The following is a 26,074-nucleotide window of genomic DNA, read 5'->3' on the forward strand; positions in this document are numbered from 1 at the left end:
CTCGCATTTCAAATCATTGACTTGATTCTTGCACTCCTCTGGTCTGCTGTCGGGAGTCTGTATAATATTCGTTATTTCAGTCCGTGTATGTTTAATTTCTAGTTGGTTCCCCAACATAACATCGAGGGTCTCATTAGTTTTCTTGTAGATCTCATTAAGTTTATCGGCGGCTTCTAAACAGTTCTTGAGAGACCTTAAAAGTGTGGTTCTGAACTCTATATCTTCCACTGACAATTTTGTCCTGTTTCTTTGTCTCCGCATTTTGTTATGCTTTCTTGGTGCACCCCCTAGTGGTCTTTGTGTGCAGTCTTGTAGTTAAGCCTTGATTGTTGTAGCTAATACCAGGGAGGGTTTGACCTCCAGGCCAAGTGGCTGTGAGAATCAGCTGTGTCTGCAGCGAGAGAACTTCTGTCCTCTAGGGAGGTGCTAATCTGGCGTTTGCCTGAGGCTATCCGGCAAATGCCTCTGTGCAGGGCTTGGGTGGGGCGGGTCACACAGGATCAACAGGGTGGGCCGGAGAGAGCAGTTATGGCGGCTCTCAGTCCTGTCCCCAGGGGCTCTGCCTCTCTGAGTCCCAGCGACTGCTGCAAACCTCGGAGAGAAAGCTGCCCTCGCTCTGACCGAAGCCAGACAGTCCCGCTTCTCCCGTTTGAGTCTGGGTCCCTAAAGACTCGCCCGGATCTGGAGGTCAGATTCTGCGACTCCCTCCTGATTGAAAACGCCAACCACGCCCTCCGCCGCCAGCCCGCTCCGCGAACTCCGCACCTCAGAATTTGACTTCAGCACTGCGCCTCCTCTGAGTGTCCGTATGCGTTTCTCTTTCCTCCGAGTTGTAGGACTTCCATTCAGCCAGCGTTCCTGTGGCTCTGGGTGATGTCCGTTCCGTCTTTTAGTTTCACTTTTGAAGTAGTTGTTCAAGGCAGCAAACTCCGGCGTTAACCTATGCCGCCATCTTGGTTCTCTCAAGGCATTTCTGCTTTGAAGAGGGGTAGATGCGAGAGGATGGAGACTCAAGCCAAAGGTGATCCCTCTCTGCTTTTTCCTCGGAGAGGTTAAGTGGTCATCCCCTTGCCTCTCTAAAAACATGAAAAATGGGGGGATAAGCATCTCTTACCTCCAAGACTCACGAGTAGCTTGTAATTTCCACTGTTTTACTTTTCTGAATTGTAATGTTCTAGTTTCTTCAGCCAGGGCTTTTGGCCTCCCTGTTGTGCTGGTACTTGTACTCAGGTACTATTGGATTTAGGCTTTCATTAAGCAAAAGGAAGGCACATAACATAGCTTTTCTCTAAAACATTTACTTCCTCATTTGTATTACCTAATCCAACGTTAAAATCCGTTCTCATTGTCTTGGCTTACATACACTGTAATAAGAGAAGAAGAAAATCCAGAACCATGCTTAGTAACAAAAGACTGCTCGGTTTAAAATTTCCTGGAGTGATAATTCTTGGGTAACCAAGAGTATGAGTATATTTATTCTAACATAAAACATTTCTGGATCTTTTCTTCACATACTTTTCTTGTCCAAAATATTCCAAACTAAGTCTTGACAAATTGGGAAATAAGAGAGTTGAGAGAATCATAAAACTGTACTGAAAAAGTCCACCTCAAATTCATTCTAATTGTAGAATATACAGTTCTTTCATCATTTCTTAATTTCTTATGACATTAGTTTTAAGCTGTTAAAAAATTCTACATTAGTTTTAAGCATTCAGCTACATCTCTGCTCTCACCAATAGCAAATAACCTTCCCTCATATTTTATGAGGATCGGGACTATTCAGTATGAATTTCCTCTGTAATACTCCTGTGTTTCATTGTCCTTCCTGTCTCTTCTTCCTATTTCTAAGGGAAAAAGAAAAGATCCTTCCTCCTTTCTTCAGCTGATGTACTTGCATTTGTTTTCAGACTTTCTCCAGTGTTCCGTTTCACCCCAACCCCTTATTCAGTCAGCTTCTGTTAGTCCCTTTCTTTTGCTTATAACACCTTTCAGGTTGCCCCATCTTAAAAGCGAACTAAAATACACAAAACAATAAAATGCTTCCTTAATTCTGTTAGCTTTTCAGCTTGCTATTGTATATCTTTCCTTGATTTTTCCAACCATTTACTCTTTCATCATTTGCAAGCCACTATAATAAAAACAACATAAGAACAGGCATGTAGATCAGAGAACCGAGAAATCAACCCAAACCTTTATGCTCAATTAATACTTGACAATAGAGGCAAGAGCATACAAGAGAGACAGTCTCTTCAATACACTGGACAGATACATGCAAAAAATGAAACTAGACCACCAACTTACACCATACACAAGAATAAACTCAAAATGGATTAAAGACTTTAATGTAAGTCCAGCAACCATAAAAATTCTAGAAGAAAATATAGGCAGAAAAATATCAGACATCTCACATAGCAGAATTTTCACCTGATACATTGCCTATGGCAAGAGAAACAAAGGAAAAAATAAACAAATGGGCCATTTTGATCCTTTGAAAAAACTCTTTCCATGAAGGTCTGCAATGAATTTCACATACAATGGCTTCATTTCTTTAACTTGACACTTACACATTTGACACTGAATTCTTGTTCCTGAAACTCCCTGACCATGGTAAGATTTATGTATCTTGCCTCTCCTATCTCTCACAATACTGTTTCTCTTATATTTTACCGGTTCTTCTTTCTCTTCCTGTCCCTTAATGTGGAGGTATCCCTAAGATTCTTGTTCAACCCTTTGTTTCATCTGCCTTCTTAGGATGTGATTGTTTAGCCAGTTGCTAAATTCTTGATACTATAAGTTCTGTCACATTCCTCAGTGACAGAAACCTATCAGAAAATGAAATATTAGTTTGGATTGACTGCTGTTAATGAACTAACCTAGCTTCTAATGAAACCCCCTTTCCTGAATGTGTGTCCAAAAGGAATATTTAAGCAGCATGAATAATTCCCCAAAGCATATCCATTTATGTATAAGTTAGGGTCAACTCTAGTAGTATTGATAGTTCAAAAATATGGCATTTATGGTAAAAATCCAGCTATAAATGTATTTTTATAGTAAAAGTAGATTTGTGTTACATAATTTCAGTATGGCTAATTTGCTTTATTTTAAATATCAGGTTTCTTTCTCTGTCGAATATGAAATGAATCAAGAAGAAGCACGTATCCAGACAGATGTGAGTTTATTTTAACCTGTTGAAATATTTACAGTATATTTTTTAAATAAAAAAATTTAGATGGATAGGAAAGTTGTCAAAATAGATTAGAATTATATCCTTCAGCCAGCCTCCCCTTAATATTAACATCTTACATAACTCTAGTATAGCGATCATAACCAGGAAATTAATATTGATATGAGCCTATTAACTAATCTTTGAATTTCACATGTTTTTTTACTATTCTTTTTTTGTTTAGGATGCAGGCCAGGGTTGCACATTGTTTTATCCGTCTTCTCCCTTGATCTGTGACAGTTCTTTAGTTGTTCTTTGTCTTTAATGCCTGACCCTACCATTTTTGAATTATTATGGCTCTTAATTGGGCTTATCTGATATCTTCCCATGATTAAATGTAGTTTTAGAACAGATATAACAGAAATGATGCAATGCCCTTCTCAGTGAATCATGTTAGAAAATATTTGATGTCCATATGTCTTATTGATATTGACTTTGATCGTATGACTAAGGTGATTATCTGCAGAGTTCTCTACTGTATTTTACCATTTGTAAATAATAAATATCTTAGGGAGAGATACTTTGAGATTATGCAGATATCACAGTTATTCTTTTGACCTCTAATTTTAGCATCTATTGACAATTCTTGCCTATAAAAAGTATTACTGTGATACTTGTGTGATGGTGATTTTCTGTTTCCGTCATTTCTTCTATATTTGTCAATTGAAATCCTATAAAGACGAGCTGTTTTTTGCCCACATTTATTTGTTTACTTACTTACTTAAACCAGTAAGGACTACTGGATACCTATTTATTCTTGTGACTATAGTCCATTACTATTTTCTTGCTCAAATTGTTCCAGATGTGGCCACGACCATTTTTTTAGTACTTTTAGACTTTATAGTGTTCTTTTTGAACACTGATGAGGGAAATTACATAAATCCCTAAACTGTCTTTTCTGTCCTTAGATTGCTTTGGGTGTGTTGGGTGGGCTCGCTGTTTTAACATCTCTTTTGAAGACGGCGGGGTGGAAGAGGCGCATTGGGAGTCCTATGATTGACCTACAGGTATGGTCTCAGGAGGTCTTAGGTACTTTTTTATCTTTGACCATTGCATGTTCTTCCGATAAGACACAGCTAGTGGGTGAGTAAAAAGTCTGCCTGGAGTTTCCCTGGGTAGAAACATACCTCCTTCCCCTCCCACGTTGCTGCCCTCCAGTCTGCCTCCCCCTCATTGCTGCTGTTGCCTCCTCACATCCTCGCCAGCACTTGGTATTTTTCCAGCCTTTCCATTCCTTGCCAACCTGGGGGTGTAAGGAGTATGTTATTGTTGATTCAATTTTTATTTGTCTGATTGCTCTTCACATGCTTCATGCATCATTTGGGTTTTCCCTTTTGTTTATATCTGTTGCCGGTTTATTGTTCTTATTTATTTAAAGGTGGTTGTTTGTTTTTTGTATTTTCTAAATATGAATCCCCCTTTTTTTTTAAGTTGAAATTTCTTCTCCAAGTGTGACCCATCTGTTATTTATCTGTGTGTTCCTGTGTTTAACAGAAACTCTTTTTTTTTTTTTTAATACATTTTATTGATTTTTTACAGAGAGGAAGGGAGAAGGATAGAGAGTCAGAAACATCGATGAGAGAGAAGCATCGATCAGCTGCCTCCTGCACACCCACCACTGGGGATGTGCCCGCAGCCAAGGTACATGCCCTTGACCGGAATCGAACCTGCGACCCTTGAGTCCACAGGCTGACGCTGTATGCACTGAGCCAAACCGGCCAGGGCTAACAGAAACTCTTAATTTTGATACTGTCACATCTGAATAGTTTTTCATATTACAATATATTTTGCTTTTAAGATCTTGCTTAAGAAAGCCTTTCCCATCTCAAGTTCAAAAATATTTTTCTCCCATGTTTTATTCTTTTAACTTTGCAGTTTTGCTTCTTTTTTAAAATAGATTTTGTTTTAATTTTTATCTATCATTTATTGAATATTTACCATGTGCCAGGCACTTTTTTAAACTTTACTTGTATAATTCATTTAATCCTCACAATAGCTGTATGAAGTTGGGTATGATTTTTTTTTTTTTAATATATATTTTATTGAGTTTTTACAGAGAGGAAGGGAGAGAGATAGAGAGTCAGAAACATCGATGAGAGAGAAACATCGATCAGCTGCCTCCTGCACATCTCCTACCGGGGATGTGCCTGCAACCCAGGTACATGCCCTTGACCGGAATCGAACCTGGGACCTTTCAGTCCACAGGCCGACGCTCTATCCACTGAGCCAAACCGGTTTAGGCAAGTTGGGTATGATTATTCCCATTTTCCACAGAGGAAACTTTGGCAGACATTAAATAAATTTTATACTCCTTTAATTTTATAGCAACTCAGTGATAGGTGGTACTTCCATCTAGCTGATTAAGAACATGAAAAAGCAACGCAGTAACTTGTTTGCGACTCCAAAGCGAACAGGCCAAGGGAGTCAGGGGAGGGGGCTTTGACTTACATTTGGGATGGACAGGAAAGGCTTCCCAGAGAGGGGGCGTGTAAGCTGGTGTATTTTCATCTGTGATTTCCACAAGCCGTCGCCGGGGCCACTGCTGGTGCCTGGCCCTCCACCAGGTGCGAGGGCAAGTGGCAGTGAGCAAAGATAGACGTGGCCTCCGCCCTCAGAGCTCACAGAGTTTACCAGAGAGAATAAGGGAAGAATTTGTGATGAAACAGTACCCATTTCATTCCACAAAATATTTGAGATGAAAGTGTGGGGTGGCCAATCATTAAACGGCCAGCACTGGCAGATGAAGCTAAAAAAAAGTTCGTTTTGGTCTAGGTTGTGAAGGACCTTGTAGGTTAGGAATTTATATTTCAGTGAAGAGTCACTGGTGAAGAGTGACAATCCGTCCAATTTACACTTGAGGAAGCTGACTCTGGCGGTCGTGTGGAGGATAGACGAGGAGAAGGGCTCCAAACTGGGAGAAAATTAGGAAGCGTTTCTGCCTCAGGTGGTGAAAGAGGAGGAGGGTGGAATAAAACAGGCTGTCGGGAATGGGACCAACGGTAAGGACCCGAGGGTGTCTAGGAGTGGCCGCAGCTGGTCTTGCTAACTGATCCGTGCATACATGCAGCAAGGCTGCAAGCTTGAGAAACTGGTACAGAATATGTTGCTCAAAGTGGTAGTATAACTGCACTGAGTCTATAACAGCTGCCATTCTTTTTAAATTGCAGACAGTTATGAAGTTCATGGTGTACTATGCTGGTGATCTGACCAATGTATTTGTTATCATCACCGTGGCAACGGGTCTTTATTGGCTTATTTTCTTCAAAGTAAGTGAGTTGCTGAATTTAACCTGAATGCCAATGACTATCTGGAAAGTGCTCGTTCTAAAGGAGCTATTTTTATTTGGGAGGGTTTCTGATGACAAGCACTGAGTATGCTGTGTTTATTGCGAGCATTACCGCCTTCCTCCTTACGCTTTCTCTGGAAGTGTGCTGAGTAAAAGCCGTCCGTGCTTATATTTACTGGTGTAATTTTTGTCACAGGCGCAGAAGTCTGTCTCTGTGTTTCTGCCAACGCCGACGCAGGAAGAACGGTTTGTTACTTTTGTGGGATGTGCTTTTGCTCTGAAGGTATGTTTCAAAGGACAGGGTGAAAAAAGGTAAAAGGCCTGCCAGTACACTTGTAAGTCTTTAAAATTAAAGTAAGTGGAGCTGTGGTTCTCAAGCTTAATTCTTTTCAGAAGGCTGTTCAAGGAGCGATTTGATTGAAAACGGGATCATTTTTTTCCCATTAGAAAGAATGTAGATTAAATTAATCCGTTCCAGTTTCCCAAATAATTCCACGTTTTAACCTTTTTCAATTGCCTGTGATCTTTGTTTTGTGAGCACTTTCACACCCTTAGAGACATCAGCATTCTTAATGGCCTCTTTATGTTTTAAAATTGTGCTAATCATCAATTTCACCATGCCAGTCGGCAGCCAGATCAGACATGCAAACAGTTCTATCATACTTTGCAATTATTTCCTTTTTAAGCTCTATCATTATTCTCACAGCTTTTCTTTTCACTTTGCTGCTGTCACTAACCTTCTTAGGACCCATGATGACTTACTGTATGTATTTAATAATAATAAGCAGCAACAAAAGCAAAAAAAAAAAACACCCAGAAACACCCCACTGAAATATTCACAGCACAATTTCCTGAGATGTTAACAAGGAAAGGTTTAGTGGTAAACGGACTCATATCGCACATTCTCGCCTTTGTCACCTGGGAGACATGTGACTGATCATACAGGTATCAACATGCAAGGATTGTCGGGTAGAGAACAGAAGTTTTGTTCAACAACTGAGACTTTTTTTGTGAAACAACTTGGTCGAGAACCAATTGTTCAAGATGAATATTTACTCCGAGAACCGAGGTTTGACTGTACTTTCAAAATCTTTGGAATTTAGTTTGATTTTGAAAGAAAGTATGAGTTACTGTTTTACACAGGAAGTCTACTTTTTTAAAAAAAAATGTATTTTTATTGATTTCAGAGAGGAAGGGAGAGGGAGAGAGATAGGAACATCAATGATGAGAGAGAATCATTGATTGGCTGCCTCCTGCACGCCCTCTGCTGGGGAATGAGCTCGCAACCCAGGCATGTGCCCTTGACCAGAATAGAGCCTGGGACCCTTTAGTCTGTAGGCCGACACTCTATCCACTCAGCCAAACTGGCTAGGGCTATACTACTTTTATGGATAATAGCTCATTTTGAAAATCTGGTTTAAATAACTTTCTAGGGAGCCATAAATATGTTTGAATTAAATGCTAATTTGATAAAAATAATATTTCATTTTATGACTTTCTTCTTTAAAGTCTGATGATGCACTCACAACAGGGACAAAATGCCTTCAGGCATGAATTTTGTTTCTGTAAATTGAAAGTAAAAGGTACTGAAATCTTAGAATTTGTTTTCTGTCTCCATAGTCCTTTCCTCCTCTTCCCATAGCATCCCTTCTCCTCAGGTCATTGTTTGTCAATGTATGTGAAGCTCTTTGCATGCCTCTGTGGTAGATCTCATCTCTTTGTTTGGTAATTACTAACTGCTTTTCCCACTTACTGTGACCTCCCTGAGGAGAGGAATCATCCCGTACTTAGATTTTTATCCTTTAATTAATAATGCATCAACTAGGAAGAATGCCTCACTTTAAACATACTACTTTCTATAAATTAAAAATATGTGTCTCAGCCACACTTTTTTTTAAATCAGAAATCTCAATACCAGAAATAGAAAAAAAAGGACTATGAAAATATCTTAACACTTTAATTAGAACAAGCAAATTACAGTGGAAAAATATCTTCACTTATAAAGAAGTCAGATTATCTAGAAAACAAAGTCTATTTCTGGAAACCTTGGAAAAGAGCCAATTATGCAAGGCCCATGTATAGGAGAGGCAGTATATCTCCTTTTTTCATATTCTTATTGCAAACAAAGATGGAAGAAGGGAAGGCGAAATAATATGTGTATAAAATTTCTGTGAATTAGGTGGTTCCATATTACTTTATGAACTTCTAGTGACTTCTGATGGTATTACAACTTTGTCACTTGTGAAAATTATATGTTCTTATGATTGCAGTATATTTGCTTCTAATGAATTAGTATTGGTGCCCTGACTGGTGTTGTTAAGTGGTTAGAGTGTCAACCCGTGTACGGAAGGGTCGTGGGTTTGATTCCTGGACAAGGGCACGTACCTGGGTTGCAGGTTGGATCCCCGGCCCGGTTGCGTGTATGGGAAGCAAATGATTGATGTGTCTCTCTTACATTCATCTCTCTATCTCCCTCTCCCTCTAAAAAAAATCAATGGAAAAAATATCCTCGGGTGAGGATTAACAAAAAAACAAACACACAGAAAATAATTAGTATTACTGGTTTTATAAGTATGTTTAATGTGGATGCTTTTAGGTGTTTTGTTTGTCATTCTCAGGCTCTGCAATTTTTGCATAAGCTCGTATCCCAGGTTACCATTGATATATTCTTTATCGATTGGGAGCGACCTAAAGGGAAGGTTCTTAAAGCTGTCGAAGGTAACAAGTAACCATTTGTGCCAAAATTCTCTTGCTATCCTTGCAGAACAAAGATGAAGTAACCCTTTCACTCATTTTATCTCCCTGACCAGGTGAGGGTGGTGTGAGGAGTGCTGCCGTTCCCGTAAGCATATGGAGAACATATTTTGTAGCAAATGAATGGAATGAAATTCAGACTGTGAGAAAAATTAATCCACTTTTTCAAGTACTTACTGTCCTCTTCTTTTTGGAGGTATAAACTATTTGACATAATTGTATGCAACTTGTGGGTACCACATAAATGTTCATTTAATTTAATTCCAGCTAAGTTTTCATGTGAGCAGAAGAGTTTTCTAAAGATTGAAATATTGCCCTGACTGGTCTGGCTCAGTGGATAGAGCATCGGCCTGCGGACTGAAGGGTCCCAGGTTCGATTCCGGTCAAGGGCATGCACCTTGGTTGTGGGCACATCCCCAGTAGAGGGTGTGCAGGAGGCAGCCGATCGATGTTTCTAGCTCTCTATCCCTCTCCCTTCCTCTCTGTAAAAAATCAATAAAATATATTTTTTTAAAAAAGATTGAAATATTGTTCAAACGATTAAAAAAAGGAGTGGCTTTGCCCTGGCCGGTTTGGCTCAGTGTTTAGAGTGTCGGCCCTGGACAGAGGGGTTGTGGTGCAGGGCACATGCCTCGGCTGCAGGTTTAAACCCCATCTCCAGTCGGGCCACGAGTGGAGTCGGGCCACGAGTGGGAGGCAACCAGTTGATGTATCTTCCTCACCTCAGTGTTTTTCTGTCTGTCCCCTTTCCCCTTCCTTCCACTCCCTAAAAATAGATGGAAAAAGTATCCTCACTCTTTGGGTGAGAATTAAATTAAAAAACAAACAAAACAAAAAAAGCAAAACATACAGGAGTGGCTTTTTACAAATCATGGTAAAATATACATAATGTGAAATTTATCATCAACCATTTTTAAGTATACAGTTCAATAATAAGTACATTCACATTGCTGAGCAAACAATTTCTAGAACTCTTTTCATATTGCAGAACTGAAACTGTGCCCATTTAACTAGTAACTCCCCATTCGCCCTCTCCAGCCCCTGAAAACCACCACTCTGTTTTCTGTCTCTCTGAATTTTTTTAAAAATATATTTCATTGATTTTTTACAGAGAGGAAGGGAGAGAGAGAGTTAGAAACATCAATCAGCTGCCTCCTGCACACCTCCTACTGGGGATGTGCCTGCAACCAAGGTAAATGCCCTTGACCGGAATCGAACCTGGGACTCTTCAGTCCGCAGGCCGACACTCTATCCACTGAGCCAAACCGGTTACGGCTGTCTCTCTGAATTTGATTGCTCTGGGTAAGGAGTGGCTTTTAAACCATTGGCTTAGAGCAGAATCCCCTGGGAAAGCTTTTACTAACCAAATACCTACGCCTTGCCTCGTCCCCTAGAGACTATATTTGATTCAATAGCTCTGAGGTAGGCCCAGGTATCTGTACTTTGAAAAAGTCCCTTCGCTCCATGATTCATACTCTTACTCCTGTATTAGAACCACTATTATAAGATTGAAATTTTCCAACAAGTTATTGAACTCCTGCTATGAAGTGTGTTCTGTGTTAAGAGCTGAATAAGGACACAATGAATGGGTCAGTGTCCTTTATAGCTATTTCATGGGTCTGGTTGGAATTATTAAAGGAAGTATTCAATACTGAATATGGGACTGAAATATGGAAACTACTTATACAGGTAACAGATTTCCTCAGGAATCATTAATCGTATGTCTGTCTGCCTTCCTTCCCTTTACCTTCTTTCCCTCCTCTCTTCTTTCTTTCCTTTTCTAAAGCTGGGAGAATATGTGTGTCCCCAGGACATATGAACACTATCTCAATTACTTATAGTAGTGTTTTTCAAAGCTTTAAAGGGCATTACATGAGAAAGAAGTTTCTATCCAAGTAAGTTGAGAAAACACTGGATTCAATAGTCATGTAGATTTCTTTACCATGAAAAGAATTTTGCATGGTGTCTGGCATATGTTAAAATCTCATGAAATGTTGGTTTTTCATTGGTAGTTTACTGAAGAAAGTTTTATTCTTCTGACAAATTTTTGAGCTTTTTCAGTGTAAATGATAATAGAGTTATATTTGGCCTTTATTTGTATTGAAGAAAATACCAGATGAACTATTTTATGTTAAGTGTTTTGTAATTAAAAATACCAGGTAATTGTTTTTATCTAGATTTTCTACTGTTTGTATGAACTTGAATATTTTCATTTTTTAAGGTAAGTAGGGAGGATTATTTAATTTTTAAACTAGAGAAGTTTCCTTCATTCTTGTCTGTTTAAATTACTATTTTTCCTTTTCACTACAGGTTGTGGGATTTAAGAACTTAGCATTAATGGATTCATCCTCTAGTCTTTCCAGAGACCCATCCAGCTACATAGCTCCTTATAGTCGCATTTTGAGATATGCAGTGTCTTCCGCTCTCTGGCTAGTGATTGGAATGATACAGGTAACAAGAGATTATACTTTTTTTATTATTATTTTTACAGAGAGGAAGGGAGAGGGATAGACAGTTAGAAACATCGATGAGAGAGAAACATGGATCAGCTGCCCTCTGCACACCCCCAACTGGGGATGTGCCCGCAACCAAGGTCCATGCCCTTGACCGTAATCGAACCTGGGACCCTTCAGTCCGCAGGCCGACGCTCTATCCACTGAGCCAAACCGGTCAGGACAAGAGATTATACTTTTAAGCAACACTGCCTCTCTATATTTATAACTGTTTACATACTGATTATCCTTCAATATTGACCACATTCTGATAACTGACAATAAGACCAATAATAGCTAATAACTAATTCTTTTTTTTTTTTTTTTTTAAATATATATTTTATTGATTTTTTACAGAGAGGAAGGGAGAGGGATAGAGAGTCAGAAACATCGATGAGAGAGAAACATCGATCAGCTGCCTCCTGCATACCTCCCACTGGGGGTGTGCCCGCAACCAAGGTACATGCCCTTGACCAGAACCGAACCTGGGACCTTTCAGTCCGCAGGCCGATGCTCTATCCACTGAGCCAAACCGGTTAGGGCAACTAATTCTTATATAAGGTTATAATCCAGGCACTGTGTTAATTGCATTGTGCATGTTAACTTTTTAATTTTTTTTTTTTAAATATATTTTATTGATTTTTTACAGAGAGTAAGGGAGAGAGACAGAGGGTCAGAAACATTGATGAGAGAGAAACATCGATCAGCTGCCTTCTGCACATCTCCTACTGAGGATGTGCCCGCAACCGAGGTACATGCCCTTGACCGGAATCGAACCCGGGACCCTTCAGTCCGCAGGCCGATGCTCTATCTACTGAGCCAAACCGGTTTTGGCAACTTTTTAAATTTTTATAGCAGCCCTCAGAGACAGGTCTATGAGTAACCTCATTTTACAGATGAGGCCCCTGAAGCCCAGAAAGGAAGAGTTGCCTGAAGCGATCCAGTCAGAGCTTGGCAGAGCTGCAGCTGGAGCCCAGGCATTCCGAGTGCAGAGACACATTCTTATCAATAGGGGGCTCTGAAGTCTTCCGAAGTCGGCAGCTTTCTAGTCAGATGATGGACTCCTTGTTTAGCTTATGCATAACGACAGGATGGCTCATTTACCTTTAATATTCTTTTTTCCTCTGAAATATAACTTCTTATTAACAATTACTTAAATATTAAAACTCACTCAAATTGCCAATACTCCTGGTGAATTTTCCTTTAAAATATTTATTGAAATACCTGAAGCTAAAAATAAATCATCTCAGCCTCAGGTCCCATCTGACAGAAGAAATCAGAAATGAGGAGGATTTTATCCCCTAAGAACCATTAGGGCCACTGTGTTCTTGGTTGGAACTTCTTTTGTCTTAAGATACTACACTGTGACTATAAAAGAAAATTAAATCCTGAAAGCTAATAAGCCTGAACTTGGCTTAATGTTTCAGATCGTGTTCTCTGCCGTCTTTTATGAGAGATTTATGGAAGATAAAATCCGGCAGTTTGTGGACTTATGCTCGATGAGCAATGTAAGTACTCTCCGACTTTATCTTGCAACTGTTATTTTCCCCTTTTAAAGGTCATGAATACATTAAGAGAGGCTTTAAAAGTGATTTGGTATAATTGGATTTTTAGTCTAATTTCCACTGGTTGTTAATTCCAGAGATAGTTGTAATGAGCTACAAGTTAATATTTTCTGTCTTCATTTTTTCATTTTTATTTGCAGTTTCTTAATTATGAATTCCTTATGCCACCAAATAGTTCACCCAGCTGAGAAGAGTTTTCCTGTATCAACCCTCTTCCTTCCGTTCTTAGAAACTATCTTCACTCTCTTCTCCATCTACTTTTTTAAAGTAACCTCACTATCCTTTATTACCTTCTTACCTTCTTTACATATTTTCCAAGAATTCCGCCCTCATTATTTTGAAAGGAAGCAATTTTAAGAAAAGTTACTTTCACTGCTTTGCAGATGAGTTGCTAATTGCTCCTTATTCTTTTCTTTTTATAGATATCAGTGTTTCTGTTATCCCACAAATGTTTTGGATATTACATTCATGGTAGATCAGTACACGGGCATGCAGATACTAACATGGAAGAAATGAATCTGAATCTGAAAAGAGAAGCGGTAGGAATGTACTTTACATCTTTTTAAGTTGAAGGACAGGTTCACTTTTCTTAATCTAGGATTTGTAATAATATACTTTTTTAATCCTCATTGGTTACTTTGAAAGTTGCTAGGATACAAACTCATTACCCTGAACATTGACAAAAGTAGCAACGAAAATAATTTTATGGTTGGGTCACCACATGAGTTTTGTAATATGTGATACCAACTAAAAGAAAAAAGTTGTGTGTTTTTTTAAAACAGGAGAAATTTTCATAATCTTGATCTTGATTTAAATCCTTTAACTTTTCAGGAAAACTTGTGTAGCCAGAGAGGTTTGGTGCCCAACACAGAGGGTCAGACCTTCCAGATTGCAATTTCTAGCCAGATGAGACAGCACTATGACAGAATTCATGAGACGCTAACAAGGGTTTGTATACAATATATTTAAGATACATTTTGCCAGTATTTTATGTTTAAATACCAAGAATGTAAGACATTTGCATTTATTCTTGTCTCTTTCCACATTAGAAAAATGGCCCTGCTAGACTACTGAGCTCATCAGCAAGTGCTTTCGAGCAGAGTATCCAGGCCTATAACACCATGAACAGATTCCTTGGCTCTTTCATCGATCATGTATGTGTGTCAGCATTTATAGTTAAGCTAAATCAAAATGCAGTTTAAAAAGTTAACCAGGAATACCAGGTGGTGGATTTAAGCAAGGTGGTGGATTTAGGACAGTCCCCTCCCCCGCCCGTTTTTTTGCTATTAAAATTAATAATGTGGCTTAAGGATATAGATTTAGATTATGTAAAAGTAAAATGAAATTTTACATGTCTGTTAGCATATTGTCTATATGTCAGTACTGGAATTTTGTTAGCCAGCTACCAAAATCTTCTATATTATTCATTATAGAAATATGTTATGCTATGGTTGTATTCCTGAAAAACTTCTTAAAAATTGTCAGTATATCTAGCCCTAATTACTACTAAGGGCATTTAAAAATTATTCCTAAAAGGAATTTTGTTATAAAGCCTAATGGAGTAAATTAAGTCTTTTTGAAGAACAGATTTTCTGTATGTACTATTCATTGTTTTCTTTTGATAAAAAAAATTGGGAAACATTTATTTCAATGCTATTTTTTTAAATGACTGTGGCTTTTTTGTATTAGGTTCATAAGGACATGGACTACTTTATAAAAGATAAATTGCTTCTTGAAAAAATTCTTGGAATAGAATTCATGGAACCAATGGAAAAAAGCATCTTTTATAATGGTATTGTTCAACTGCCTTTGCAGAACTTGATTACTATTTTCAAAGTTTGAAAGAAAAAGTTGTCGTAGTTATTAATTTTTCTTTTGATTTTATAAATTTATATAAAGAAGAAACGGTTTCAGTTAACTTCATGGAATTATAGTAGTTTCTCATTTCTATTTTATCATGTCATGTAGCTAGAAACAAATACATAAAACATAATTATTCTATAAGAAAGTAAAAAAGCTGAATTTCAAAAGCAGTGGTGCACATAGAAGAGATAGTAAAACAAATAAAATTCAGATTTTATTGGAATGTTCATTCAGTAGCAAACTTATGAAAGACTTGAAGAATAACATTTGTGACTGGTTTTAAACATTTAATTTTCATTTTATCCAAATTCTTAAAGATTGCAGATAATCTGTGATGGGAATAGTGACTAAACATATTTCTTAACATTAAAAAAATTACTGTCTGTGCCCCTTATGTGACTGGTGAACTCCTGTCTGGCTTGGTAAGAAGGGCTGTGAATAAGCAGTGTCTTGGCCCAGCTACACTCACCCGTGCCTCACTGAGTGTCACATGTCCCAGTCCCGGACCACGCAGAACAGTGGTCTCTCCCTGGAGCAGCCTCTTAGTAGACTAGGAAAGGTCAGCCTGTGAATGGGGAAGTGGAGAGATGCTGGAATAGACGTCCGCAGGCACAGCTTACACTGGATACAGCAGGGAAAGCAGAAAATCCAACTGGACACAGGGTGAAGCCAGGGAAGTTGGAGCTGGGTCTTAAAAATAAGTTGCTATTGTCAAGCAGGAGGGTCAAGGGAAGAGAGGCAAAGACATTTGTGCAGAGGGAGAAGGGCATTATGCACTGAAGAGCTTTATGAGTGAAGCTTCGTATGAAGTGGACACAGTGAGAGAGTTCTTGAGGGAGAGAGAGGCAGAGACCCAACCCCAAGGCTTTGTCTGAAACCCTTACTCTAGCCTGCAGTTTCCAAAATAGTTTTTTTAAAATTTTTGTCCCATAGGAGGTGTGCAGATTGCTCCTTGGAGGTTTGAGAAGAAAATAATAAAATGTCTATTTGTATATTTGCAATTCCATTTTTAATTTATATATTTTAAAATGTATAATATATAATAGTGATTAATAAAATATGCCTACGGTGGGCTGCATGCTCAGCACTGTATTCTGATAGAGATATATTTTGAGAACAATTTGGAAACTACTGTGAAGAAAATGAACATGGATGTCATCAAAAAGTCCTAAGCAGATCTGATTTGTAAATTGTGTACACACACACACACACACACACACACACACACACACACACACTTTGTAGGGATATAACATAAAGGCCAGGGAACTTTCACAAACTGAATAGAGCCCTGTAACTAGCACCTGAACAAAGAACATTGCCTGCACGCCAGGTGTCCCTGGTGTAAGAGCTCCTAACTGGGTGCCACGTGCAGTTCAGTGGTCTCTGAACCTCCCTGATGTTGTGTGCGGGATTCGCATGTGTGTACTTAACGGTTTCTCCTTTTGGTGAAAGGTCTGTAGCTTCCATCAGAATCTTAAAAGGGCGTTTACATCTCCAAAGGGAAAAACGTTTCCTTGTGAAGTGAGAAGAGGTTTCAGAGCACAGCCTGAGAGGACTATTTGAGACACAAATTATAGTCCTTGTTGGTTTTGTTTTGCTTTTTTAACTCTACGATTCTTTAGCCTTTGTTAGAAAGGGATATTCATTACTTGGTCTTTGAAAGGTATTGATGATAAACTTACACTGCTTGCAATTACCAACCCTTGATGAAGATGTTAAAACTGAATTTTTTTTTAAAATATATTTTATTGATTTTTTACAGAGAGGAAGGGAGAGGGATAGAGAGTTAGAAACATCGATCAGCTGCCCCCTGCACACTCCCCACTGGGGATGTGCCCGCAACCAAGGTACATGCCCTTGACCGGAATCGAACCTGGGACCCTTGAGTCTGCAGGCCGATGCTCTATCCACTGAGCCAAACCGGCCAGGGCTGAATTTTTTTTTTAAAATATATTTTATTGATTTTTTACAGAGAGGAAGGGAGAGAGATAGAGAGTTAGAAACATCGATGAGAGAGAAACATCGATCAGCTGCCTCCTGCACATCTCCTACTGAAGATGTGTTCGCAACCAAGGTACATGCCCTTGACCGGAATTGAACCTGGGACCTTTCAGTCCGCAGGCCGACACTCTATCCACTGAGCCAAACCGGTTTCGGCTAAAACTGAATTTTATGAGCAGAGTTCCTTGACTGATCTTTTTTGATTTCTAATTTATATCTTACAAATTGTTTTTTTTAAACAGATGATGGTTATTCATTCAGCAGTGTTCTGTATTATGGAAATGAAGCCACTCTTCTTATTTATGATCTGCTGTTCTTCTGTGTTGTGGACTTGGCTTGCCAAAACTTTATTTTAGCAGCCTTCCTTACATATCTACAACAAGAGGTAAAGTTTTATGTTTTTTCTGGGTTTCTTTTTAAAAAGAAAGTGTTGGAAGTAGATGTGTTTATTTTCATAGCAGAAAATGATTTCAATCGGAATTTATAAAGGTTTAGAATATGATTAACCCTACCCCAAAATGAATAACATTTCAACCACTGTCATTCTATACTCTGTCGAGTCAATGAAATACTGGGGTCTTATGGAGGGCATAAGTTACTTGAGCAGACGTGAAAGGAATCCAATAGGAAGACACATTTTCCATATCCTAGGTGCCAGATGTGAGCAGTAATTAGAGTCCCATACACCCTCTGTACCAGATGCTAACATAATAAAAAGGCAAACACTAAAGATCTAGCCCAGGGCCAGTTTAATTTAGATATTATAATTGATTTGCATATTTAGTTTTCTTTATATATACATTTTTATAATTCTGAATTGTTTTATTTTTCCCCCCAGGTTTTTAAATTTATTCGTAATATAGTAGGACAGAAGAATTTGGCATCCAAAACATTGGTGGATCAAAGGTTTTTGATTTAATTTATTGAATAGATAACTTAAAAACTCAATATAATCATAGCCAAAAAAAGGTCATGATTATCAGGTTAGTTTGCCATATTTTTTAATACAAATTGTTATATTTTTATTTGTTTTTAAACTACAGAAAGATTTATTTTTATAATTTGTGGATACATAATTTGCTCTGAAAGTATATAATATGATATAATGGAAAATACTGTGTTACCATTATATGTAGTATTTAATCCACCAACTCATAGATTAGACAGCATTGTCATTGGGGCCAAAAAAATCCAAATGTTGCTTTCAGCGTCACACTTTTAATGATTTCAAAACAGTGCCCATCATTTGTCTCTGGATTATTTTTAAGCTTGGATTTGCCTGCATTTTCTCACATTGAAAAAATTATTTGATTTCAAGTTCAAGCCTAGTTTTTAGTTTAGTATTTTCTTGTTTTACATATTTTATGATTAAATAAATGTTGAGAAACATTTTTAAGTTTACTTGGAAATTTAAATTGTATATTGCTGACTCAGTTTGCCTCATCTTAATTGCTCACCCTGCTTGGCAGTGGACTAATTGACTATTTGACTGATAGGCATCTCAAGACATGGTACATTACATATTCATTCCATTGTGTACCTGTATTATTAGGTCAATATACTCTTTTCATGAAATGTCATTTATCTTAATTAAGATAGAATGTGTGATATTCCCCAATATAGTTTTTTAATACGTTTTAAATTACTTAACATTTTAAAAGCACTACCAAAGTTTTGCTTTTCTAATATGTTTAACGATTGTAAATAATAAATAAACTGTATATTTATCATGTTATGTTGACAAGGTGGTTTATTGAAAGCAAACTTAGTCTTCACAAGACAGTAGGCTTGTGGGGTTATATTTTTAAATATGGAAACACTATTAGGATCCAAAATATACTTAATGTAAACTCTGAGTTATGTAGCTAATAATTTTTTATTATGTGATTTTTTTCATTAAACTTTTTAACAGTCTTTTTCATTGATACTATGTACTTGAAAGGTACCTTATATTTCAGGGATAATGATCATTAATCGCCAGACCAACATTTCTTACTGCCTTCTATGTTAATGCTATGTAAATACTTACATGTAATGCTATGCAAATATTTTTTATATTTTTGAATTAAAAGTATAGAATAAAACATTTGGTGTTTCTATTTCCTGTTTAATTAATGTGTCTTTCATGAAATAGCATTTAGGGACAAAAACAGCATATAGGGGCAGAGATCCCCAGCCGTTGCCAAAGTTGAATCTTACACATTTCCCTGAATCTTGAGAATTGTTGAAGAGAAAGAGGGGGGGTTAGTAAGTCAAGTATCTGAAACTCCAGTATCTGAAGGGAGACATTACCAGAATCCCTTTATAAAAGCTGCAGAGATAGACAAATATACGAGCACAGAATTTTAAAAACCACCTACACAGAAGCATATGAAAGAAATTTAACTCTTATTCCACATATACAAAGTTAATATTAGTGTGAATGTTTTTAAATGGAAATTTCAAAAAAATAGGGTTCGTTGATAAATTAAAAGAGAAAAGACACTTAAAAAAATGATTCTGCACTAGTTTTGAACAGAATTAACTTTTCACTTTGGTTAGAATCAGAAAATGTGTCCAGATTTTCATACACTGGTGACTCCTTTGTTCACATTGCCATAATTTAAATTTTATAGTCACATGACCACTTTCCACTAGATTTGTAATCTTTTGCCTACCTATTTCTGTAGCACCAACTCACTGTACTTTGCATCTGTATCTCTAATTTTACTGATTACTAGAACCATTGATAAGTCTCTCTATCCTAATTAATAAAGAGCTAATATGCTAGTTAGACCGAACAGCAGAATGACCGTCCAGGTGACCATCCAGATGAAGCCACGGCTGCAGGGGCTGTGAGGGGCGGCTGAGGCAGCCAGGGCTGCAAGGGCCAAGCCCCCTGCACAAATTCCAGGCATCGGGCCTCGAGTCATCCCATGATAAAACAAACTCTAGATTCACCTAGAGCAGTGGTCAGCAAACTGCGGCTCGCGAGCCACATGCGGCTCTTTGGCCCCTTGAGTGTGGCTCTTCCACAAAATACCACGTGCGGACGCGCACATACAGTGCGATTGAAACTTCGTGGCCCATGCACAGAAGTCGGTTTTCGGCCTGGGCGAGTCTATTTTGAAGAAGTGGCGTTAGAAGAAGTGGGGGGTGTCGCAGGCGGGCTGCGGGATACGGGATACGCAGCATGGGGGGAGGCGTGTGATTCAGGCACGAGTTGAGTGAGCCAGTCAGTCAGCAGTCTCGTGCAGTGGTTAGTGCTAGTCGCGTCCGCAAATCTCGCGCGGGTGACAAAAGAGACGAAACAAGTATACAAGACGAGTGTGGATGGAAGAGTTGGAAGGGGTCGACCTCAGCGAATGTACCTCAATCAGATTAAGGACGTTTTTAGCAAAGGCCAGCTTAGGAGTACCCTAATTAAGTTAATAATAATGTACCTACCTATATAGTTTAAGTTTAAAAAATTTGGCTCTCAAAAGAAATTTCAATTGTACTGTTGATATTTGGCTCTGTTGACTAATGAGTTTGCCGACCACTGACCTAGAGCAGTGGTTCTCAACCTTCCTGATGCCGTGACCCTTTAATACAGTTCCTCATGTTGTGGTGACCCCCAATTTCATTGTTACAAATTGACCATAATTAAAGCATAGTGATTAATCACAAAAATATGTAATTATATATGTGTTTTCCAATGGTCTTAGGCAGGGGTGGGCAAACTTTTTGACTCGAGGGCCACAATGGGTTCTTAAACTGGACCGGAGGGCCGGAACAAAAGCATGGATGGAGTGTTTGTGTGAACTAATATAAATTCAAAGTAAACATCATTACATAAAAGGGTACGGTCTTTTTTTTTTTAGTTTTATTCATTTCAAACGGGCTGGATCCGGCCCGCGGGCCGTAGTTTGCCCACGGCTGTCTTAGGCGACCCCTGTGAAAGGGTCATTTGACCTCCAAAGGGGTTGCGACCCACAGGTTGAGAACCGCTGACCTAGAGGTTCTTTACAAGCTGCTGTGCACTTTGTATCACCCCTAGAAATGCATAGGCCCCTAGAATAATTCTGCAGCTCAAGGATAAACAGATGACACTGGAATTGAGTCAAAATGATCCACAGGTACATAGTCTGACAAGGGTGACATGCAGTACAGTGAGGAAAGGATGGTTTTTCAATGGACATTTGAATATCACAATGGAAAAATCTCTACCCCACTGTCACACACAAAAGTCAACTTCAGGTATATCGTAGATATAAAATGTGAAAGGTTAAATAAATGTTAAAGAAGATAACATAGAATATATTTATGATGTTGTATAGGACAAGATTTCTTAAGACCCCCAAAAGACCAGCTTTTTAAAAATATATCTTCATTGATTTCAGAGAGGAAGGGAGAGGGAGAGAGAGAAAGAAATATCAATGATGAGAATCATTGATCGGCTGCCTCCTGCACGCCCCCTACTGGGGATCGAGCCTACAACCCGGGCATGTGCCCTTGACTGGAATCAAACCTGGGACCCGTCAGTCCGCAGGCTGACACTCTATCCACTGAGCCAAACCAGGTAGGGCCAAAAGACCAATCTTAATGGAAAACATTAGTAAGTTGAAGTTTACATCCTAAATTAAATTTACACTTATGTGTATTTCACATTAAATATAACTTTTCTATTTACATTGAATTTAGGAACTTTGATCATCAAAATATACCATTATTAGAATAAAAAGATTAACCTTAATATAAGAAATATTTAAAAACATAGCTGACAAAGCTCTTCCATTCAGAATAAATAATTCATAAATCAGGAAAAGATGACAAACTAAGAGAAAAATAGGCAAGAGACTGAAGATACATCTCTCAATACAGGGTTCCAAGTGACAAACAAGTACATATAAGTACTCAGTATGAGAACACAGCTTTTATATGAAAATACAAAATAAAATAGATACCACTCTCTACAAAACTACCAAAACAGATGCAATTTTAAAACGTAGAATACCAAGTATTGATAGGATGTAGATGGAGCAAATGAACTTTCCTGGTACATTTGTTATGTAAAGTGAGGTGTTCAGTCTTAGTCTGTAAACTTTCAACAGGGCTAGTTTGTAAATTCAAGACATGAAGCTCGTGCTGTGATGGAAGCCACGGTGACAGCAGAGGGCAGTAGAGGGCGCCCTAAGCTCTTCGGCAGGTTTTCCTGAGGGCGGCGAGCTCGCAGGACCACAAAGCCCAGAGAACACCCTGCTCCCTCTCTCACTCCACTGCCTGTCACCGTCCTCACACTGTCCCTCCCCCGCTCACCAGAGCATGGGGCCGCTCAGATGATGAACCGGACTGCTCCATATGTACAGGTACGGTGGAGATTTGGGAACTGAATGCTAAAAGTAAAGATGTACTTTCACCTATCTCCCAGGGACAGGGTCACAGAATAAGTCACGTCTCAGGGAAAAACAAAAAGAGCTGATTAATGATTATGGAATGCCCTTCCCTCATTTGAATGCAATATACATTTACATGAAAACTTTTAAAAAGCGAACCATTACCCAGAGTACGTGATGCCTCTTTTGCAAATACAATCTCCCCAAATGGAACTCTTTGTGACAGTTTTCTTATATCAGGTGATACACATTACATCATATATGACCTATTATGTTATATATTTATTTATTTTTAAATATATTCTATTTTTTACAGAGAGGAAGGGAGAGGGACAGAGAGTTAGAAACATCGATGAGAGAGAAACATCGATCAGCTGCCTCCTGCACATCTCCTACTGGGGATGTGCCCACAACCAAGGTACCTGCCCTTGACCGGAATTGAACCTGGGACCTCTTGGTCCGCAGGCCGACGCTCTATCCACTGAGCCAAACCGGTTAGGGCTGGTATATATTTATTTTAATGTGGCCACGTTAACCTCGCCAAAGGCAGCATGGTTTCAAAGACCAGGAAGCGCACTTTCTTCTCTTCGGTTCTCTGTTTGTTTTGTTCTAAATGAGGCTACCATATTAAGCAAGGCTACCAGATGTTTTCCACATGTATAAGTTTGTATTAATATGTGTTTTTTTACTCCTATTTTTGTTTATATAATATTCGTATACTTCTAAATGCTATTATGCTATTACTTTCCTAATCTACATCTCTTACATTTATTTTTTTACTTGATGGAAGCAGAAAACGAGAAAAACAATCATACAAAGTCTTGACCTGAGAGAGCTCTGGACAAGCCTGTTACTGGGTCTGGTCTCTGTCAGTTACCCTTACCTTGTACCTGTTTCTTTTCCTTCGGGAGAGAATGGTGGGGGGCACATCTAGCGGGCCAAGTTGTTTGGCATCGAAGCTTACACAGACAACTTTCTAGTAGCCATTTGAGCTTACAGTCAACTTTTCTAATACACACCTTCCCATTATAAATCTACTGTTTTGTTTTGACCAATGACAGCAAAGATAAACACGGTTTTTCACCAAAGAATTACTTCATCCCCTTCATCCCCGTCGGATTACTTTGGACACTTAGGCACAACCATGTCACAGAAAAGAAAGCCCCTGGTAGCTGGTGGCGCCGCTTATAAATTCTCATCATTAAGGGGGAAACCAGGTGTGTTTCGCGCACTCTTCTATCCCAGTTACAACAGGAACATAACAGTAAATGAAGGAATTAATGAACCGGCGTTCTGGCTGGGCTTATTGACTATTATAACGAGGCGGCCCTGGGTGAGATCTCATAATGCCATTACCGCTTGCTTCGATGGAGCAGAATCAATTTACAAATATTTACCCGGTGCTTACAAATGCTGGGCACTAGATGCCAGGGATACAGAAGCCCCTAATTGGATGGAGCTTATGGTTGGACAGAACACATACCGTAAGTACTGTACTAGTTTCTTACGGCTTCTGTGAAAAATTACCACAACTTAGTGGCTTAAAACAACACAAATGCATCCGCTTACAGTTCCGGAGATCAGAAGTCTGGGTCTCACTGGGCTGAAACAACGCTGTCAGCAGGGCTGTGTCCATCCAGCGGCTCCAAGGGAGACCTTTCTGGCCTTCTCTGGCTTCTAGAAGCCAACCGCTTTCCTGGGCGCGGGGCCTCTGCCTGCTTTTCAAGGCCAGCAGCACAGCACCTTCAGATTTCTTTCTGCCTCTGCCTCTCCTGTCTCCCTCTTTCGCTTATAAAGACGCCTGTGCTTGCACTGGGCCCACCAGGCAATCTTCATCTCAAGATCCTTAACTTGATCACACCTGCAAAGTCTCTTTTAACAGGTAATATATTCACAGGTTCTGGGGATTCGGATATAGATATGACTGGGGTGGGGGTGGGGGTTAGGGGTGGAGGGAGGGCATTATTCTAACCACCACAAGCACCAATAAGCAAATCTGCATGCAGGGCACAGAGCATAACACCTAAAACAGTTTGGTAGCCTGGAATGGTCTACGGAAGAGGAATTTTAGCCAGCTGGGAGGGACAGGTGGGAATGAGGGTGAAAATGCTCTGATGGCAGGAACAGGTGTGCCAAGTTGTCAGGGCCAGCCTGACAGGGTTGAGCCGGGCTGAGGCAGGGAGGTGGGAATTGAGAAAAGAAAGAAAGACAGGAAAGCGGGGTCGGGAGGACCCCAGTTCTCTTGATGAACTGAAGCGAGTTTATTAGCTATACAATCCTATTTATACACAACACACTGAATAGGAAGTCTGTCAAGAGGAATGTATTCTTTGTTCTTCTTAATCTCTAAGGGAGAGACACAGCAGAAGGACAAGTTGTCAGTACAGCATATCTCAGTAAATAGTTACAGACTTCTTGGTAAGCTATGAAAGGCTGTTCTCATTCTACAAAGGTTGCTCTCATTCTACTGATAATCGCCATCCAAACAAGTCTGGGAAAACTGTGTGGGTAAGGGTCCCAGCCTTGCTAGCCCCTTCAGGTGCAAGGACCTTGCCAGCTTACATCTGGCCCCCAACACCAAGTCCCTGAGGTGGGAGCAATTTTGTTTACAGAGGCTCTACATTGGCCATGGGACAGAACTGACCAACAGGAGAGAAAGGCTTTCCTTAAAGTAAAGGATATCGTGTCAAAGCAAGAAAAAACTAAGTGCTTGATTCCATTGACTTCGTCTTTTTTATCTTCCCCATTGCAGCAACCAAAGAAGATTGTGTTTTGCTTTAGCTAAATGTGCTTCTTCCACTGAACGTTTCTCATTTCCCGGAGCCTTTCTCAACGCCGTCGTCACACAGAGTTTCAAAGGGTCATTACCCAGAAAGGGAGAGACCAAGCTCAGGACACAACGCCGGAGCCAGTGCCCTCGTCCCGCTGGGAGAAGCCTGCTGCCTGCTGGGGGTCAGCTGCTATTCTGATCAGGGTTTCCTGTTGGCGGTTTCTTTTGCATCCACTCTAGTTGCGAGGAGCTGAGGGACAGAACCGACGCAGCAGGAAAAAGCAGTTGTTAGCAGACCGGGGTATTTTAAGAAATAGTTTTAAAACAACTGAAATTTTCGCAAGCCAGCTCTGATTGGAAATAATCATCGCCAGAGTTTATGTGGCACTTTGATTCCCAATATTTTAATTATTATTTGAGTGTCGCTACAATGGATGCTTTTCAGCTGCCTTGTTTTCGAAGAGCACAGCGATGCCAGCTGCCAGGGAGACGTTTTCAATGATACTTACTAGGCCACTGAAGCTCTAAACCCAGAGGGTAAAGAGTTGTAAGATAGATTTTAGGCACCAGAGTATCTAACCTGCCAAACCAGACGCCGAGCCCATTTCATTTATTCTGTCCACTTTCCTTGGTTCTTCTAAAGCTGCAAGAAGAGCCCCCATTTAGTCCTTTTTGCTTGTTTGCTTTTTGTTTGTTTTCTGTATGCGTAGGATACAGAGGCAGAGTAGAATTGTAGCTAAGAGCAAAAGCTTTGAATTCTGAG

The 26,074-nt window shown here is 39.3% G+C and overlaps 1 protein-coding gene across 4 annotated transcripts in view; it reads left to right on the forward strand.

The window, feature by feature from the left end:
* The window catches only part of TMEM67 (transmembrane protein 67), a 40,076-nt gene extending 20,822 nt beyond the window's left edge, over positions 1-19,254 (forward strand). For 2 of the 4 annotated variants that reach the window (XM_036337704.1, XM_036337707.1), the window contains 14 exons: positions 3,113-3,169; positions 4,132-4,230; positions 6,391-6,489; positions 6,706-6,792; positions 9,128-9,227; positions 9,320-9,459; positions 11,574-11,714; positions 13,183-13,263; positions 13,743-13,859; positions 14,152-14,268; positions 14,370-14,474; positions 15,010-15,112; positions 17,430-17,572; positions 18,026-19,253. In XM_036337704.1, the coding sequence (XP_036193597.1) occupies positions 3,113-3,169; positions 4,132-4,230; positions 6,391-6,489; positions 6,706-6,792; positions 9,128-9,227; positions 9,320-9,459; positions 11,574-11,714; positions 13,183-13,263; positions 13,743-13,859; positions 14,152-14,268; positions 14,370-14,474; positions 15,010-15,112; positions 17,430-17,572; positions 18,026-18,106 (1,470 nt within the window). In that variant the 3' untranslated portion in view covers positions 18,107-19,253. Of the gene's footprint in view, positions 1-3,112; positions 3,170-4,131; positions 4,231-6,390; positions 6,490-6,705; positions 6,793-9,127; positions 9,228-9,319; positions 9,460-11,573; positions 11,715-13,182; positions 13,264-13,742; positions 13,860-14,151; positions 14,269-14,369; positions 14,475-15,009; positions 15,113-17,429; positions 17,573-18,025 lie in introns of all 4 variants that reach the window. The other 2 variants (XM_036337705.1, XM_036337706.1) reach the window with 2 other exon arrangements.
* Positions 19,255-26,074: the final 6,820 nt, after the last annotated feature.

This window comes from Myotis myotis, unplaced genomic scaffold, assembly GCF_014108235.1.
Source record: "Myotis myotis isolate mMyoMyo1 unplaced genomic scaffold, mMyoMyo1.p scaffold_m19_p_16, whole genome shotgun sequence".
NCBI lineage: Eukaryota > Metazoa > Chordata > Mammalia > Chiroptera > Vespertilionidae > Myotis > Myotis myotis.